We start from the raw sequence: 20,359 nt of genomic DNA on the forward strand, positions 1-20,359 counted from the left end.
GATTTTTTTTCATGAAGCTCTTTGTATTTTAAATCTGTAATTACATTGTGCAATTTTGTGTCACCTAAGTAACATGTTGGGATTTTGAAACAAGGTATTTCAATGGATGGACATATAGAGTCCTTGCATGTATCAACAGGACTCTATAGTGTACTGTCTAGACATTATCTAATATGTAAAGTGCTTATGAGTGCCATTAGGATCCAGCGATTGCTCCTTACTTAGGAATGCTGTACAATAACATTAGATCTGTATTCATCCAGGTTTTGTTTATTCTGCCTAATTCAATATTTTATGGACAATTTTTACATAAGTGGTCATCCTTTTCATAAACTCAAAAAAATCTCATTCAAATGTCAGAAGTTGACTTGAGTGGATTTGTCAACAGCAGGGAACTTCAGAAGTAGTATTTATGATTGAAACGGGAAGAAGTTTGTTTATTTGCAACATTGATAAACATCAAAATGTTTTTGAGCCAAGATGAGTAAGTCTTGCAGCAAATGGGTGAACTCTTCTAGATCAGTCTCTGGGATAAAAATAGCTAAAAGTAATTCAATAAAACTGCTAACATTTCAGCTATTTGAGCATTATGTGGAAGATAACGCAAGTATTCTAGTCACACATTTTAAAGGCTTTTCAACCACAAGACATATTTAGCATCATATATTGCATTTAGAACACTTTTTCTACCTACATAAGGTGGAATCATTCTCCTGGTGATTGTTGTGTAACTATGTAACAGTCAGCATGTGACAACAAGTTTTCAAAGGAGAGTGTCAATGTTTTTGTTAGAAAATTTTTCCCCACTGAGATTTTTCTACTATTATGGCAGTTTCTTACTATAATATCTATAGAAAACCTGTTTGTACCGAGTTGTCAGCCCCAGTCAGTCCTGGTTTTAGCATTTTATAATTTATTTCTTTTGGAAAACAAAATCTAGCATTACACAGGAGGCAAGGAAAAAATTGACCCAGAAGCAAAAAAGGAAATATGACAAGTTAAATAATCAATTTCTCTTCATCCCAGGGCTCAATGGCTTACATGGACTTAGAACTAAACAAAACAACACAATTCAAATGCTTTGCTAAGCTCTTGCTACTTGAATTTAGTCCACACTCAATATGGCCATGGCAATTTGTCTGTGATTTGAAACTGTGCAAATTCATTACATGTTCAGGTTTCAGATCTGTTTTGGCACAGGCTAATGCATCAACTAAACTATGCAATGCTGAAGGAAGCACAACCAAGTGACCAAAAGACTAGATGTGACTGTTTTGTCAGTCCTCTAATCATTCTGATCCTGTAGTTTTGTTTCACTGTGTCTAGAACAATGCTTACATTAAAGCAGCATCTGCCATACTATTTCCCATTGTGACCCACTCTGAAACTTCAAAGCCCATGAACTCTTTTCTGGTGCGCAAGTCATTGTAAAATAGTTAGATTTTTCTTGGCAGTCTGTAACTGTAAAAAGGGGTAACTAGCACTTACTGGGGAGTTGGGAGGCAATGGCCTAGTGGTATTATCGCTGGAACGTTAGTCCAGAGACCCTCCATTGTGTCCTGTAGCATTATCACAGTTGTAAGTAGGGTAGATTTTGAACAGACCTAGCACAAGCAACAAAAGATAAACAGATTGAAGCAATTCCACAATCAACCGATCACATGTAAGCTCACCATCGTGCCACTTCATTTTGCAAATGGTGACGGACAATTAAACAAATCACTGGAGAAGGAGGTTCCATAAGTATCCCTACCTTCAATGATGGGGAACGTCCAGGACATCAATGTGAAAGATAAGGCTAAAGTGTTTGCAATAATTTTCAACCAAAAGAATAGAGTGAATGACCATCTGAGCATCTTCCAGAGGTTCTAAATGTCATTGATGCCACATTACAGCCAAATAAGTTCACTCCAAGTGATATGAAGAAACAGGTCACTACACTGGATACTGCAAACGTTTTGTGCTCTAACATTCTGGCAATAGACTTGAAGATGTGTGCTGCAGAGTTTACTGCACCTAGCCTGCTGTTTCAGTATGGCTATAACACAGGCATCAACCTAACTATAAATTGCCCAAGTATGTGCTTTATGCACAAAGTAGGACAAATCCAACCCAGCCAATTACCACCCTATCAATCTATTCTCAACCTCAGTAAAGTGTGGCATCAAGTATCCCTAACAAAACGGGAGTCAATGAGAATCAGGGAAAGATGTTCACTTTTTGGAGTCATACCTGTGGTTACTGGAGCTCAGTCATTTCTTCTCCAAGGCAACTCTGCAGGAGTTCCTCAGATTTGTCTTAGGCCCAACCATCTTTGGCTACTTCATCAATGACCTTCCCTCCATCATAAGGTTAGGGATGAGGACACTCACTGATTGCACAATGCCACCACCGTTCGTGACTCCTCAAATCCTGAGGCATCCATATCTATATGCAGCACAACCTGGACAATGTCCAAGTTTAGGCTGTCAGTTGGCAAATAACATGGGACACAAATGCCAAGCAATGACCATCCCCAACAGGGGAGAATCTAACCATTTCTCCTTAACATTTAATGCATTGGAATTGCCGAATCTCTCACTATCAACATCTTGGGGGCTATTATTGAGCAGGAACCAAACTGGATCAGTGATATAAATATTCTAGCTACAAAAGTAGGTCAGAGGCAGAAATTTTGCAATGAGTCACTCACCTCTTGATTCCCAAAAACCTGTCCACCATCTAGAAGTTACGAGTCAGAAGCGTGATAGAATGTTGCTCAGTTTCTTGGGTGAATGCAACTCCAACAACACTCGCTTGATACCATCAAAACAAAACAGCCTGCTTGATTGACACCACATTGACAAACATTTGCTCATTCCGCCACTAACACATGGTAGAGGCCTGTATACCATCTACAAGATACACTATAGAAATTCACTGAGGCTTCTTAGACAACATCTTCCAAACCCATGACCATTTCAGTCAGATGGATAAGGACTGTAGGTATATGAGAACATCACTATCTACAAGATCCCCTCCAATCTACGCACTGTCCTGACTTGGAAATATACTGTCATTCCTTCGGTGTCAAGGAAAAGCTTACTTGATCTCTCTCGCCAATCTATCAGGTGCATCTGTCTGAGACAGTATTGGTCAAAGTAACCACTACCTAGTCCTTGGTAAAACAAAGTCCCATCTTCAGGCATAAGGAAAATCTCTATCATGTCAAGTGGCATGATTACCATTATGCTAAATGGGGTAGATTCACAAGATCTGTCAGCTCAAAACTGAACATTCATGAGGCACTGTGGACTGTTAGTAGCAGAAGAACAGTATGCAAACTCATTTGTCACCTCAATGACCCTCACTCAGCCATTATTGTCAAATAGAGGATCAACACCAGTTGAGTGATGAATGCAGGAGGGCGTGCCAAGAGCAGCATGCCCAGACATATTTAAAAATGAAATGCCAATCTGGTGAAGCTACAAATCAGGATCTGAGCATCCTTTGCCTTTCTAAGTGGTTGGGAATACAATCCTAGTTTGCGTAAACGCTCCTCATAATTAAACCCATGGAGTCCACAGATCTTTCTAGTAAATCTATCATGCACACCCTCTAAGGTCACTACATCCTTACTAACTTGTGGTGGCTCAGGACTGCAACAGTACTATAATGTTGGTCTAACTAGGCCTTTATATAGCTGAAATATGACTCTTGCCTCCTTATAGGCTAGTTCTCGAGTTACAAAAGCAACTGTTTCAGTCGTCTATTTTTTGTTTACCGATTCATAAGATATTAACAATCTATGTACCTAGACTCCAAGTCTTCTAGAATCTTCATTGCTTCTAACTTTTCACCATTTAGCATGAACTCAGTTCTATACTTTTTAGGTCCAAAGTGGATTATATCACATTTACCTATATTGAAATGTATTTGCCACAGTTTTGCTCAAACATTTCATGTATAAACATCTGTTTGCAATTACATCAATCTACATTGATTACAATATCAGCAATCTTTGCATCATTTCATCATCTGTGTTCTTCATATGAACTTCTTAGCAGGAATACACCATTTGAGATCTTCAACTTTGATCCCTTGGCACAATTTTTCCAAGCTATCTTTAATGTCATTAGTAACTGGAAATCTCTTGATTTCTGTTGAATATACTCAATGACAGCTTCTACAGCCCATTGGCTAGAGAATTCCAGAGATTCACTACCATCTGAGTGAAGAAATTCCTCTTCATCTCAATCCTAACTATTAAATGGTTTGCCTCTTATTCTGAGATTGTATCCCTTGGTCCTAGATCCACCTGCAGGCTAACTTAGTGACTTACGAGCAAGGACAACCAGGTCTCTGGATATCAGCACTGCCTAATCTCTCACTATTTTACAAGACACTCTGCATCTCTGTTCCTCCTAGCAAAGTGGATAACACCACATTTATATGCATTATGTTCCATCTGTTATGTTAGGAACAGGACCAGGCAACCCAGCTTGTGTATGTTGTTGCCCGCTGGTTCAGCTTGTCAAAATTCCCTTGAAGCCTTTTTGCATCATCCTCACAATACATACTCACAACTAGTTCCACCAGCTTGGAAATATTACTAGGTACGACATGCACACCATTGATACAGATTATGAACAGCTGGGATCAAAGAAAAATCCTTGTGTTACGTCATTGTTCACTGTCTGGCAACCTGGGAATGGCCCATTTATTCCTATGCTCTGGATGTATGAATAACTGAACAAAATTTAGAGGGTACTTCTCAGTTTTTCTGTAGACCAAGAAGTATGTTAGTTTTCTAAGACGTATTTCAGAGATGTTTCTTGATCAGCTAGTTTCCAGAAACAATGTTAGGTCTGCTTTGGGGAATGAAGTGCATAAAAGGTTACTGGGTGTTCATTCAGGGAACAGTGATTTATTTTTAATTCATTCACGGGGTGAGGGTGTCACTGGCTAGGCCAACATTTATTCTCCATCCCTAAATGCCCAGAGGGCAATTAAGAGTCAGCCACATGTGGGTAAGGTGATTATAAGAAGGCATTTAGCATGCTTGTTTTCATTGCTCAGACCTTTGAATGTAGGAGTTAGGACATTATGTTGAGGTTATACAGGATGTTAGTGAGGCCTTTTCTGGAATACTGTGCACAGTTTTGGTCTCCCTGTGAAAGGAAGGATATTATTAAGCTGGAGAGGGTTCAGAAGGGATTTACTAGGATGTTGCCGGGAATGGAATATTTGTGTTATAGGGAGAGGCAGGGACTTTTTTCACTTAGCATAAGACGTTGACAGGTAACATTATAAAGGTTTATAAATTAATCAGGGATATAGCTAAGGTGAATGGCAGGGGATTTCAAGACGAGGAGGCATGTTTTTAAGGTGAGAGGAGAAAGATTTAAAGAAGACACAAGAGGCAGTTTTTTGACACAGAGAGTGGTTTGTGTATGGAATGAACTTCCAGAGGAAGCAGTGGATGTGGCTACATTACAACGTTTAAAAGACATTTGAGATAAGTACATGAGTAAGAGATGTTTGGAGGGATATGAGCCCAGTGCAGGCATTTTGGACTAGTTTCATCTTTGGATTATGGTCGGCATTCACTGATTGGACCGAAAGATCTGTTTCTGTGCTGAATGACTCTATGATACATTGCTGTAGGCCTGGAGTCACCTGTAGGCCAGACCAGGTAAGAACAGCAGCTTCCTTCCCAGATGGTGAACCAGATGGGTTTTTTCCCGACAATCAGCAATGGTTTCGTGGTCATCATGAGACTGTTAATTCCAGATGTTTTTCTTGAATTCAAATTCCACCATCTGCCGTGGCGGGATTCAAACCTGGGTCCTCAGAACATTACTTGGGTCTTTGGGTTGACAGTCCAGCGATATTACCACTAAGCCTTTACCTCCTCTGATCATACTATCGTAGTGTTTAGGTTAACAATGGAAAAGAGCAAAGAGCAATCCAAAGCAAAAATATTTAATTGGAAGAGGATCAGTGGCTAGACAGCAGATTTATCCTGGGTAAATTTGAATCAAAGATTGGTATGAAATAATTAATGGAACTAAGGAATTCCTTTAAAGAGGAGGTGGCTCTGCTATATTTGAGGGACATACCCTCAAGGGAGGAGGTTAGCATAAGTAAATCTAGAGCTCTCTGAATGATGAAAGAAAGTAAGGGAGAGTGAGGGATATGACAGATGTCAGATTAATAAAACAAAACAAAACTAGGCTGATCGTAGAAGGTATAGGTGGGAAGTGAAAATGGGGAAATGGTGGGGAAGGAATGAAAATGCTGTTGGTGGGATGTGGGGGGCAAAGACAGAATATGAGAAAAGTCCCACAATGTGCATAAAAGAAAATTCAAAAGTCTTCTACAGGCATATAAATGGAAAAAAGGTAGTTCAAGCCAATGAGGGATCGAAAAAGACTTAAATGTGGAGGCAGAGACATAGTAAAGGCAACAGTTAGCACTTTGCACATCTCTTTACCAAGGAAGATAAAGTCATAATGAGAGAGAAGGTAATTGAGATATTTGATGGGCTAATAAAATCATAAAGAGAAAAAAAAGCAAAATTTTAAAAAATGCACAATGTACCTTTCATAACCACAAACCCTCATTGTGCTTCACAGACATCGAAGCACTTTTAAAATACAGTCACTATTATAACATAGTAAATGTGGTACCCAGTTTGTGCACAGCAAGCTCCCACAAGTAGCAATGTGATATTAGTCAAATGATCTGTTCCTGTGATGTTAATTGAGAATATTGCTGGGTGGAGCACAAAGGATCACTCCTCTGCTCCTCTTCAAGTAATTGTGCTGTGGGATTTTTTTTCTGTAACCTAAGAGGACAGACAGAACTTTGATTTAAATCTTATTTGAAAGAGGTCACTAGAAAGTCTGGCTGCACTTAAATAGATCATCAAGATCTGATTGATGCATCTTAGGGTTGTGGGGGGACTTAGGATGGAAATTACAGGAGTATTGGCTGTAATTTTCCAACCTTCTTTAAACATGGGTGGTGCCAGGAGATTGTAACTACTGCATATTTGTTTTTTACAAAAAGTAAATGAATAAATTGTTATCACAAGTCAATCAGTTTATCATTGTGGTTGGAGGACGTTTAGAAATTACAAACCAAGATGAAATTAATAGTCACAGCAGGGTAAGAATGGATTTATTATGTGAAACATGCTTGTTTTCCTTAATTTGAGTTTTCTTTAAATAAATTAGAGTATAAAAACAATAAAACTATGATGTACCATTATAAAGCACTGGTTTAGCCTCAGTTGGATAATTGTGTTCCAGATCTGAACACTACTGTTTCAGAAGGTGATTAGAATCATAGAATTTCTACGTGCAGATTGAGGCCATTCAGCCCATCAAATCTGCACTGACTCCACGAAGAGAATCCCATTAATGGGATTGTTATTTTACCAAGTATGAATATTATAAGAAAATGCATTGCCATGTATATTCACTGATTCAACTTTTGTAAACACTGTTATCTTCACACTGCAGTATGTCAGATATTTGTGGGGAAAAGTGATACAACATATGAAGGGTGTGTCAGGTACCCTTTATCTACCCCACATATTTATAAATATAGCATACGCCAAATAGTGCAATACATAAACATGTCTTGAACTAATTTTTTTTGTTGTAAACAGCAGAAATTAGTATTATGCATATTTTATTAATCTTTCTTGAATTGCGTTGGGTGAACTTCATTTATTATTAAATACTGGGTGCTATTTTGAATTATGAAATGGAGTACAATTTTGGATCATTGACCACGACTGCTTTGAGATACTAGAACAGCACGTAACGTTGGTATGAGATATCCAATCCTGCAAAATAAATAAATGTCATCCTATAATTCTTTCTTTAGTTTAGATTTGCCCTAAGTCTGATTACTGTGCGTAGGTTTTTGAATTAATTTGAAAAGTATTTTAATTATTATTTATCACTTTGATAAGACTTTTCAAGGTTTTGGCCTATCACACTCAACCCTCAATGAGAAAAAGTTCTGTTCATCTCTGTCTTAAATAGGCCACCCCTAATTTTAGATTTCCGTCCAAGGGGAAACATCCTGTCTATGTCTACTTGGTCAAGATTTCTCAAGATCTTATATTTCAATCAAATTGCTGCTTTCCTTTTTTAAACTCTAATGGATAAAAAATCTAGCCCTTCGTTATAAGACAAACCCACCCATTCCAAGGATTAATTTAGTAAACCTCCCCCTAACTGCTTCCAGTGCATTTGCATCCTTCCTTTAATTAGGAGACCAATACTGTAGATATGTTATCAAAGCCCTGTATAGCTGAAGCATAACCTCCCTTCTTTTGTATTCAATTCCCCTTACAATAAACAAAATATTCTATTAGCTTTCCTAATTACTTGCTGTATCTGCATACTAGGCTTTTGTGAATCAAACACCATGACACTGTCATCCCTCTGCATCTGAGAGCTGTTCAGTCTTTCAATATTTAATTAATATGCTTGTAATTTATTCTTCCCGCCAAAATGGAAAATTTCACATTTTCCGATGTTACACTCTATTTGCCAGATCATTGTCCACTCACATAATTTATATCCGCATGTAGCTTCCTATGTCCTCTTCACAACTTACTTTCCTATATATCTTTACGGTTGCTACATTTGCTGATGACCGATGATGTGTCAGTGTAGGTCTGCTAATGCTTGAGCAAAAATAGTAAGGTATGGGAAAATGTGTCAGAAACATGACATGCATTTAACAAGCACATTTGCTCACAGAATTCCAGTTATGAAAATATATAATGACTTAATGAAACTATGGTAAAGGCTGTCAATAAAATATATTGTAAAACCTCCAACTCTGTCATGATGCTGCTGGCAGTAGATTTACAACGCAGTCAAGTTCTGCCAAAAAAAAGCACTACCTGTCTCTCTGTTTGTGACTGTAGTGCACCTTCCAGAAAGGAGCTCTGTGCATATCCTGGCTACATACTTAAAGAGCAGGGAGAAGTGAAGTTCCTGAAGAAGTTGAATTGTGTTTTAGTGCAGCTATCATTTTCAGTGTCCCTGATAAAGCATTCTGTGTTGTAAATCAGAAAGCAGAGTATTCTCTGATATTCCCCTAAAAACCTACTAAGAATGTGAGAGTATGTGCTTTTTTATTCATCTGCAACTTAACACTAAAAAATGTACATTGGGATCGTTTCCTGACACACTTCATTTATTGTGTCACACTTTGTTTATTCCCTTTTTGAACAAATAAATATTTTAAAATTAAAACGAGACCAGAATATGGAGAAATTCAATAGATTGGGCAACTTCTTCAGGGAGAGAAACGGAATTAATGTTCCGAGTCAAATATGACCCTTCTTTGGAACCGAAAAGTAGTAGTTTAGGAAATCTATTGCAGGAACAAAAAAGCTGCAGCCTCTTAATTGATTCAAACTAATGATTTCCAAAAAAAAAAATGGAGGCAGGCTTCTGACCCTTGAATGGCAGTGAATACACCTAATGGTGTGTAGCCGTGGTTTGCCTTTGTGCCCTTAAAAGTGCACTGATTTGAATTAGCTCAGTAAGATATAGCATACCATTCCAGTGGTGATGCAACAATTTATCTGTTTGTGTCTATACATAAATAGATATAACAGTAAAGTTTAGGATTTTGATTTTCCTTAGATTTTAATGTGATATTTTCAATAAACTCTTCCATTTAAAGCCATTAGGAACACAACTGATCAACATTTATTCCAGCCCCAATGACCAGATGGTTTGGGCAGTTGATAATCGGGGCAACGTGCATGTGCGACTTGGAATAACAGAGGCAATGCCTGTAGGCACTGATTGGGAACATGTGCCAGGTAAAAGACGAAATCATTATTTATATTAATCTAAATATGTGTATAATAATTTCACTCTGCTATATCTTTATTAGCAGAGATAAGATTACCTTCCCTACAGTTTGCTATTTTATTCTTGTCTCTGGAGAATATCGTTCACTGTCATTTTACTTTTTCAGAGAATTTGTCAAATTGCTGACAACACCACCTCTGTTTCACCTCAGTTGTTTTCCCAGTATTCAATTCAGCTCGCACAACACTCAAGAAGCTTGACACCATCCAGGACAAAGCAGCCCATTTCATAGGCACCGCGACCACCACCTTATACATTCACTCCGTCCACTCCAAGCTCACAGTGGCATCATTGGGTAACATCCAGAAGACTCCATGCAGCAATTCACCTTGGTTTGTTCAACAAATCTATGGTCTCTTCTGTCAGAAAGACTAAGAGCAGTAGTTTTTGGCTCATCACCACATTCCCCTCCCAAATCGCACACCACCCTCAGTTGGAAATATGTCACCATTCCCTTTTGGGTACTTGGATAAAATCCTAGAACTCCCTTTTTAATAGGACTGTGGATGTACTTATGCCACATGGCCTGCAGTGCTTCAGAAAGGTGGCTCACCATCACATTCTCAAGGGCAATTATTTTTGACCTTGCCAATGGCAACATGCCCAAATAAAAAAAAATGTCTATAATGATTTTACAGTCTTAATAACTACTTTCTCTCTGAAAAATACACTTAGTATTTATGCCATTCCTCCACTCTCCACTGTAAAGTTGCCTCCTTCATCTGTTAGCTGATGTATCTCTGCCATGATTATATTGCTGATAGTCTGCAATTTAAAAAAAAAACTTTTTGTGCCTATTCTTTCTTGTCTTCATCTTAGCCTTTTAAATTTGTTTTTGCTCCCTTTCTTGTTTCCATCGAATTTGATTTGAACCCTTTCCATTTGTACCTGTTTAAATATTTCCCATTGTTGGTTTATGTTTCTGTGTGATGTTCTTTTCCTTCTGTTTAATCTGGGCAGAGTTTTTCTTTAATTTATCTGGTACTTTTAAAAAGAGAATCCATAATCAACAAGTTGAGAGGAGGACACATGAACATTACAAAGAGACATAGGTTAAGTGAGTGGGCAAATATCTGACAAATGAACCATATATGGGAAAGTATGAAATCGTCCATTTTGGCAGGAAGAATGACAAAAAACATATTGTCTAAATGGTGTGAAATTATAGAACTCTGAGATGCAGAGGGATCTGAGTGTCCTAGCACGTGACTCGCAGAAGGTTGTATGCAAATAAAGCAAGTTAGAAGGAAAGCTAATAGAATGTTACTGTTTATTGAGAGAAGAATTGAGTACAAGAGTAGGGAGTTGTGCTTGGTTATGCAGGGTTTCTGTAAAACTACATCTTATCATGGAATACTAAGTATTGTTTTGGGCTCTTTATTTAAGGAACAATGCAAATGCATTAAAAGTAGTTCAGAGAAAGTAAACAAGACTAATGCCTAAAATGAGTGGGTTTTGAGAAGACAAGGTACAGAGCTGGATGAACACAGCAGGCCAAGCAGCATCACAGGTTTTGAGAAGAGGTTGGACAATTGCAGATCAGAAGAATAGAAGGCTGGTAGATTGAAACATGTAAGAGAGGTCATGACAGAGTAGGTATGGGCAGGATAATTCCTCGTCAGAGAATATAGAACTAGGGGCCATCATTTAAAAATATATATATATATATGTTCATCCATTTAAGACAGTTGGGGAGAGTTTTTTTCCTCACAGAGGATCATGAGGCTTTGGACTGTCTTCGTCAGAAGATAGTGGAAGCAGGATCTTTGAATAATTTTATAGCCGAGGTAGCCAGATTCCTCATAAGTAAAGGGTGAAAGGTTATCAGGGCTAGGTGGGAATGTAGAGTAATCAGATCAGTCATAGCGTCATTGCATTCTAGAACAGGATCGAGAGGCTGAGTAGCTTACTTGTATGCTCGTATGTAGCTAACTTGTTTCCTTTTCCTGTATTCTTGCACTGATCCTCATTATACTTTCAGCTTCCTAAGCAACTCCCTGCTCTTAGTGTGAAATTGCCTGGCTTTTCTTACTCAAAGCCAGGTTTCTCCTTTGTTGAAGTAGTGATTGAAGCATATGTATACTGGTAAATGACCTGTTGAAGAATTTGAATTAAATACTAGGATGTCATCAGAAAAGTATGATTCATGTTTTACAATCATTTCTATACAATAACAAAAACATTTTTTTGTAGGTTTACAGGCAAGTCAATTAGGTGTGAGCTATAGAACAGTGTGGGTACGTTGTTCTAATGGAGATGTAGCACGTCGTTATGGAATAACTAACAAAAACCCAGCAGGCGATTATTGGAAAAAGATTCCTGGTAATGTGATTTGCTTGACAGGTAAGGTGTGCACAAATTCATTTTCCTGCAATAAATCTTTGCAGCACGTTATCCAATTTCTGGTTAAAGTTTCAAATGTTCACTGACATTTTACAACAGTCCCCTGAAATTATATTTATAAGATCATAATTTACAAAAATATCCCTGTTATGTCGATTATAATCAAATCCAGATAATTAAAATTGATTCTTTGAAACCAAGGTATATTTTCTGGACCGAAGAAGCTATTCCTGTTTTCAGGAATATTTTCAGAGAACATGTAACAATTTGGGATAGTAACCTTAAAATCTGTCAAGACCAAAAGCTGTTCACTCACAGTCCTAAGTTATAATGAAGTACATATTAATCATAATAGATTTAATGACAGCTTGTGTGTGTCATATGCACACATACTGACACATTGTTACAGTTGGTGATAAAGTTCTACTAAGAAGGAAGTTGATCATTTTTGAAGTGGTAGGAAAATCTAAGACTCTCAATGGTTCTTGCACACCTGAACTTCCAAATTTAGAATGTTATATAATTTTTCACTAAGTTTTTGTATATTGATAGTAGTGATTATTTCTGGGAATAAAAGTCATCATCAAGCTTTTTAAGCATGCCCTTAGTTTCATTGGGAGATTTGAAACATAGGTTCAGAAATTGCATTTATAATCACCCTCCTCCCACTGAGGCAGCAGAAACAGCCTGATATGATGGAATACTTTACCTTTTGTCACTAAGGAATAGACTATGGTGGCATCTAGGCCACTTTACTTTCACAATTTATAGTTTGCAATGGTGAATATATAATCTCATATTGTAGAATTGAAACTACTTTCTTCATTATCCACTTTTCCATGGTATTTATTACCAACGGTCTTTAATTTCAAACTTACCATTTTCAAGCATCAGCTTAGATATTAAATATTTAGTTTTATTTCAGTTTTCCCAGCCAAAGGTAATGCATTCATAAATAACATCCAAACATCTGCACTGTCAGCACAGAATCATGTAAAGCAATTTAGAACAGAATTACATTCCTGTCCCCTGCTCTGCTTCATTGGAATTGATAGTTATTCCTGAAGTCCATGATTCTGCTCACTGAAATTTGATTCATCAGCAGTGATGAGGTTTGAAGCCTGCAATCCCTTGGTTTGCATAATATTGTACGTCACCAAGGTTTGTTTGTTTGCTGCCTTATCAGGTTTATCGCTGTTAACATTGACCTCTGCTTTACTTTGCAAACATTTTACATGACTGGTGAATTAATTAATTGACAATTGTATAAACTATTATAAAAATATTATTCAAACTAGAACATACTGATTTTTTTTAAATTGCACTACAGATGACTTTTACCACAAGAAACAAGTGCATTTGTGAGGATAAAATATCATTTTGTCCCTTTTAGAGGAGATGTTATATAAGCAAGAAAATCTCTTCTGAAGGATTAGGCGATATAAGATCCTTTGGAATTACTAGTTCAAAGACTTCTTACCTTAATATCAAGTAAATTGCAATGTTTATTATTGTTTCACGTTATTTGAGTTACTTTGATGCTTGTTTGCAGGCTTTTTAACTGTGTTTGCTATCCTAATTTCTCATAGTTACACCTCAAGATGAACTGTGGGCTATTAGCACTGGAGGCTCGCTTCTTCAACGACTTACCAAGAATTTTAATCACACTGATGCACTAATTAATCCTAACCGTATTGCTCTTTTGGGTCAATCTGAGGACTTTGATGATGAATGGGAGGTCATCTGAAAGTGAAAGAAAGTGCAGCATTTCTTAGATCATGTAATCAAGCCATGAATATTATCTTACCTTTAATTTACTGCAGATTCTTAATCCCATTAGGGTTAACAATTGCATTCAGATAAACATTTTGTACAAATTTCTTTTGTGGTTACAGTATAAATGTAGCTAATGCATCTTTTGTGACTCTGCTAGTATTGGAATACAAACAGGTATGTCATTCAGCAAAGAAGCTAAAGGATTTGAAATGCTACCTTCTAACTGATAGCTGTTGTCTGAGTATGTTTTTACTACAGAAACCACATTTGGACTGGTTTTCTGTTACCATTCACTTACCATGTAGCAATCCGTGTATCAATCTCCGAATTGCAGATTTTGTGTCGATATTTGAGATACCCACATACCAACTGTTTTGTTAATTTATGTACACTGGACATTAAACACATCAGGTACAACAAACTTGTAAAGCCAATAGCATTAAGAGCAGAAGAATGCTCATTTTATTGTTTGAGAAGAATGATTTGTGGCTATAGTTAGGTTATTGACCTTTTCCTGTTGTTACCACTTCCTGCTTCAGCTAGGAACAGAAATATCCTTGAATGAGTAATGTCACTGCTTACACACACCCATAAATGATAAAAAAAAGTATATTTTTTGCAGTGGTGGAATGGTGTTATCGGAGATTTAACCACATTCAAAGCAACATGGTGGCCAATTTGACTGGTGAATGCCACCAATATTTAATTTCAGTGGAAGTTGAGATTCAAACTAATCTTTAATTCCTGTGACTGGAGGAATCTCCAGCTTAAAAATGCTTCAGAAAATATATAATATTGTATAATAGTATAAAGTGAGCCCGAAATGGTTTTTGTTTTAGTGTATTATTATTTATTGCCAATTATTGTAGATTTGTCTGAAAGTCTTCATTAATATGAATTGTAGGTGACTAAGCAGAGCATTACCAAAATATGCATCTATCTTAAAGCCTTGTGGATGCAAGTTTTACATAGTTTAGAATTTATTATCAGCTGATTGTACTACCTTCCAAATAAAAGCCTTACTAATATCTTGTTAACTGTAAATAGTATATGTGCACAACTGCAATTGTAATTTCAAGTTCGATTGCTATTTAGCAATTTTTTTATTCCCTTTAACAACTGACAAGTTTTTTCTAATCAAATATAACCAAATGTCATTAGTGATGCATTTGTGTGGAGGAAAGGACAATGTTTACACTTGCCAGATATATTAATCAGACTGTTGTATATAGATTACATAAAGCTTTGAGTCGATTCTGGAAGTTTAGTCTGTTGGATTTTGCACTTTGAGCTTTTCTAAAGGATATCTTGTGAAAATCAGATACTCCAGAACTTGTGGTAACTTAGCTGTCAGAAAGTAATGGATTTTATTAATTGTACAGTATATTGTGTTCTTATTAGGGTGAAGTGATGACTAGCTTTATTAGTTTAGATCCAGGAGTCCATGAATGACAATTAATTTTCTTCTGTGTAAACAACTGAAAATGGGAAATGAAAATAGTTTCACCCAATGGAAGGTCATATATCCCAGTAACAAATTTTTGTTTAAAAAGTTAACTGTAGCTTTAGCAATTAGTTATCTGAATATTGGTAGCACATTGTGAAACATAAACTTTATTATGAAATCATTTTGTTGGTCTATCAACTTAAATCCTTTAATCTACTAATGGGATGATATGTAGAGATACATGGCAATTCCAGCTAATGAGCTGAAAAATTAAATATGATTTTAAAAAAAAATCAAGAAACGGGCGATGCAGTGCAAATCCAGACAGCCCAGTCTCCTGGTCTTTGAATTCATCCCAAACAAATAATAAGGTTTTTTTTTGAAACCAACCGTAAAGGTGCATCTTGAAATTAGCTTCTATAGTGTCATATCCGCTCATAGTGTTTACAGTTCTGCAGCAAAAATCTGTATAATTGAGCAAAACCTTCTGCATCACAAACTGACAATATTCATTGTGGGGAAGTAGAAATCTTCATTTGATCCCATTGAAGGTGCTCTGTCCTGTGAATAATAGTTGATCATGAAGCTCACGTGCTACAAGTGGAAGTATTCCACTGCACAAGGTGTCATCCCTGAGTTTGTTACACAGAAAACAATATAAATGTAATGTGAAATGAGAGATATTGAATTCTCACTTTCCCTTTTCTAAATGCGATAGTGAAATTAGTGTAAAAGTCTTGACAGATGTCAAGAAAATAGTTTGCAAATGTAAACAACTACTAACTTGTTTAGACAAACATAGTTTACTATTTTGTTTATAAAAGTAAGCAATTTAATTTGCTTTTCTTAAGAAGTTGAATCACTTAATATAGTTTTCACTTTTTGAACAAATGCCTAATAATTGTTACCCTTTCAGTGTTTTTAATTTTAAAATGTTTTAAGCTGTTTAATAAACATGCCTCAGTAGTAATACATGGAGTTGAATTCAGTGTGACTGTTACACCCAGTGATGGGTATGGGTACTTGTTTGAGTAACTAACTTTAATATTTTCAAAGGAATGCATGCATATATGTGACATTGCAGCTTAGCTTGCTTGTGGCCTTTTTGATGTCAATCAAAACTTTGAGAGTCTGGAAAGATTAAAGTGTAAATCATACATTAATTGAACAGTAAATTGAAAGACTGTTAGCTGACTGTATGAATTTACTGGAAAGAGCTCTGGTAGTATTCAAGCTACATTGTATCCAGAAGAATATTACATGCATGCTCCTGTATTGTGTATTTAACTATTTATGATAGGTTTCTAATGATACCTAACAAAACTTATTAAAAATGTTTATAGTGTTTCACATTGTGCATCAAAGCTGGTACTATTGCTTTAATATTCCCTGTATATGATTGCATACCCTTTAGCAAAAATGGAATAAAGATACTAAAAAACTTTTCTGCATGTGTATTTTATAATGCTTTTAAAATTTCTTATTTTTTGACTAGAAATAAATATGTAATCTTCAAAGCTGCCAATGCATTTTTGCAGGAGCTGGCAATTAATGAGATTGCAACCTGCCATACAGTTAAAACAACAAGAGGATTATCAACTTTTAATCACTGTTAATGCAAGATTTCCTTGACCACTATGTGCCTTTTCCTAACATCATAACAGTCTTCGCCGTGCAGTAGCATCAATAAATTGTTTATTCTGCTTTTTTTTTAAAAAACCACTTATCCTGTAATTAAGCCAAGAGGTTAATGAACTTGCATTCACATTTTTGATACAATACAAAGTGATGGCTTTTCACATTCACAACATCATTGTTCTGATAAATTTATTATTAGTGCTAATGTCTAAAAACAAGTTTGAGGCAAAGTGTAAAATTTCAGGAACACTTCCTGATGCTAATGCTTCTATATTTGATCTTTTAGGATTTCAGTATAAAATTTAATCTTCCTGCTGCTGTAATAGTGATCCATACTCAAATTTGAGTCTTAAAAACTTTTTACAATTTCAGAAAAATCTTAATTATGCTATTTTACCCCAAATGATAGTCACTAGATTTGATGGATGTTCCTTGCATTAACTGCAAACCTATTAAAAACAATTAATTCTTGCTACATGTTCTGCCTTAGCAGTATTATTTATTGCCAGGCCTTACTATTCTTAAAGCACTCTGAATGAATGTTGTAGTGCTTAAAGTTCCTTATTCACAACATTTTCATTTTTTCCTGTTTTGTCTTCTGAAAACTTTCGTTCTTGATGATTCAAGCTCCTAGATACATTGGCAGCTGCCCTCCATGTCAATTTTTTCTGTTTTAGTCAACAAAATGCTGTTTAAGGCATTTAATTTGTGAATACCATTGATACCAGACTCCTGTACGATCACACAGCTGAACTGGCAACTCTCCTCCCTATAAAATTGCTTAACCTAATGAGATTTTTTGTTCCAGCATTAGGTTTTTATTTCAAGCTCATTTTCATTTAGTTAGGGGTTAGGTATAGTTACTGCGTGATTGCATGCTACAAACTGAAAAAAACAAAGTGCTGGAGAAACTTAGCACTTCTTCCAGCATCTGTGGAGAGAGAAAAACAAGAGTTTAGATTTCAAGTCCAGGGACTCTTCATCAGAACTGAAAGCAGCTGGGAAAGGTTGGTATTTATGCTCATGATGGGGGTAGGGGTAGAGAAAATTGATGGAGTGAGATGCTCCTGACATTGAGATGAACTTCAACAGACTTCTCATCTGATTCTGCCACAAATCACACCAAAGCCCATGTTGCTCACACCCATATAAAAGTTTCCACCCAGAATATTCTGAGAGGATGGGGAAAAGAATAGAGGGAGATGGGGTGGTAGCATTGATAAGGGAAGCAGTTACTTATTAGAAAGAAGGGAAATCTTCATGGGGACAAGAACAAAATCCACTTCTTTAAAATTAAGTTGCAAAGAGAGTATGATCACACTTACTGGAAGGCTATTCTATAGACATTATAGAAGAAAATCTGCAGGGAAACCAGAAAGATGTGCAAGAGCTATTTTTGGGATTTTATTTATCTAAATGCCAATTGGGATAATAGTCAAATAAAGAGATGGGGTGGCAGAGAGGAATATCTGAAAGGTGTTTGGGAGAATTTCCTTGATCAGGATGCTCTCAGTCCAAGTAGGAAGGAGGCATTGCTGAATCTGGTGCTGGGGAAATAAGGTGGACTAAGTGCATCGGCTGACTTGTGTCATTCAGTTTGACTCAGTAATGGAGAAAACAACAAACAAACAAACAAACAAACAATCTAAAGTAGAACTTCCCAAATGGAAGAAGTTGAACTGCAGTGTGATCAGAGTGGATCTAGCCTGAGCAAAATGGAACGAAAGTATGATGGGGAAAAGTCTGTAACAAAGCAATAGATATCTTTAAGGGGAAATGTACAGGCTACATTCCAACATGACACAGAACCTAGGGAGCCAAAGCAAGGGCTCCTCGGATAATGGAAGAGGCAGAGAATGTGAATCAAAAAGAGATTTAATGCATATTAGGTGAGAAGCAGACCAAATACAACACTCACATCCAGTTCTCCCTCCTTTCCCTCAAATCTCATCCAACAGCTTCCCAATTTTCACTTCATTCTACCTACCCAACCACCCGATCCCAGTACTCCCAACCACCTAGCCACGTCCAACCTTCACCCATATCTCCCATAACAAAACAACCTAATCCCTTCTACGTATAATCCTTTCCTTCTATCCGGTAGCAAAGCCTACCCTCCCATAATCCTATTCACTACTACTAACACCCTACCCCTTCAAGCTGCCACACTTCCCCAGACCACTAACTGCTCACATCTGCCCACATTCTTTCCCACTTCCTGTCACCTCCCTTCACATTTCCTCCAACTGCTCCAAACTCCCTCTCCTCCCTTTAGCCACAGCATTCCCTACACCCCCTTCCCCCCCCAACCCTCCCTATTTTCAGACACACCTTTCCCTCCCCCAACATCTACCATCTGTCCATTTATCTCACAATCTTTCTGCCCCCTTCAACTCCTCACTGCTTTCTTAACTTTTCACTGCTGCCTTAGCTCCTCGCTATTCAACCCTCCTCTACTCCCTCCAAACTTACCTTATACCCTACCCCCTACAATTCTTACACCTCTTTCCCATCTTTTTCCATTCCCCCCCATATACCTTTCATCCCTCACATCTCCTCCTCACTTCTTTTCCTTTACCTCTTTCCTGTTACCCATCCCCCTTTCCATTTCCCCCATCTTCCTGTGTCCTTCCCTTTCCTTCCCCTTTCATTGCCCTGTCCCATTTTCCACTCTCATACCATCATTCTTACTCCTCCTTCTGCCCCCACCCCAAAATATGTCCAACAGAATCTCAGTAAATCCCTACTCATGTCCTCAAAGATGTGTGTTTTCTCATGAACCCAAAGACATTTTTCAGTGAAAAATGTCTCTGAAAATTACCAACAGTCTGTTAATCCCTCAGTTTCAGATTCTTGTCCTAGAACACCTATTCCCCTTCAGTCATACTCTAATGGATCTGAACTCAATACTTAGGTTTACAAAGGACTGAAGGGAGGTTTCTAAACTATGGGGAAAAAAGGATTATGCAAGCAATGGTAAAGGAGACACAGACAGCATAAATCCATTCCAGGGAAGTTTGAAACCATCCAGGACAAAGCAGCCTACTGGATAGAACTAAATCCACAAATATTCCATCCATCTGCCTCAATGCACAGTATCAGCAGAGATATCTGCAAGATGCGCTGCAGAAATTCACCAGGGCTACTTCAACAGCATCTTGCAAACTCATGGCCACTAACCCTTAGAAGGACCTGACTAGGAAATATAATCAGATAACAAGGTGTAGACCTGGATGAACACAGCAGGCCAAGCAGCATC

General features: G+C 37.2%; 1 protein-coding gene and 1 long non-coding RNA gene across 4 annotated transcripts in view; one reads left to right on the forward strand and one right to left on the reverse strand.

Moving 5' to 3' along the window:
* tecpr2 (tectonin beta-propeller repeat containing 2) overlaps positions 1–16,907 on the forward strand; it is an 85,882-nt gene extending 68,975 nt beyond the window's left edge. The window contains exons 18-20 of one of the 3 annotated variants that reach the window (XM_048599900.1): positions 9,703–9,844; positions 12,090–12,244; positions 13,829–16,907. In XM_048599900.1, coding sequence (XP_048455857.1) covers positions 9,703–9,844; positions 12,090–12,244; positions 13,829–13,918 — 387 coding nt within the window. In that variant the 3' untranslated portion in view covers positions 13,919–16,907. Of the gene's footprint in view, positions 1–9,702; positions 9,845–12,089; positions 12,245–13,828 lie in introns of those variants that run through there. The other 2 variants (XM_048599899.1, XR_007262621.1) reach the window with 2 other exon arrangements.
* LOC125483678 overlaps positions 1–20,359 on the reverse strand; it is a 106,557-nt gene that overhangs the window by 64,198 nt on the left and 22,000 nt on the right. Inside the window, exon 2 of the long non-coding RNA XR_007262622.1 lies at positions 13,890–13,982. This is a non-coding gene — a long non-coding RNA (uncharacterized LOC125483678). The remainder of the gene's footprint in view (positions 1–13,889; positions 13,983–20,359) is intronic.

This window comes from Rhincodon typus, chromosome 8, assembly GCF_021869965.1.
Source record: "Rhincodon typus isolate 14 chromosome 8, sRhiTyp1.1, whole genome shotgun sequence".
NCBI classification, from domain to species: domain Eukaryota; kingdom Metazoa; phylum Chordata; class Chondrichthyes; order Orectolobiformes; family Rhincodontidae; genus Rhincodon; species Rhincodon typus.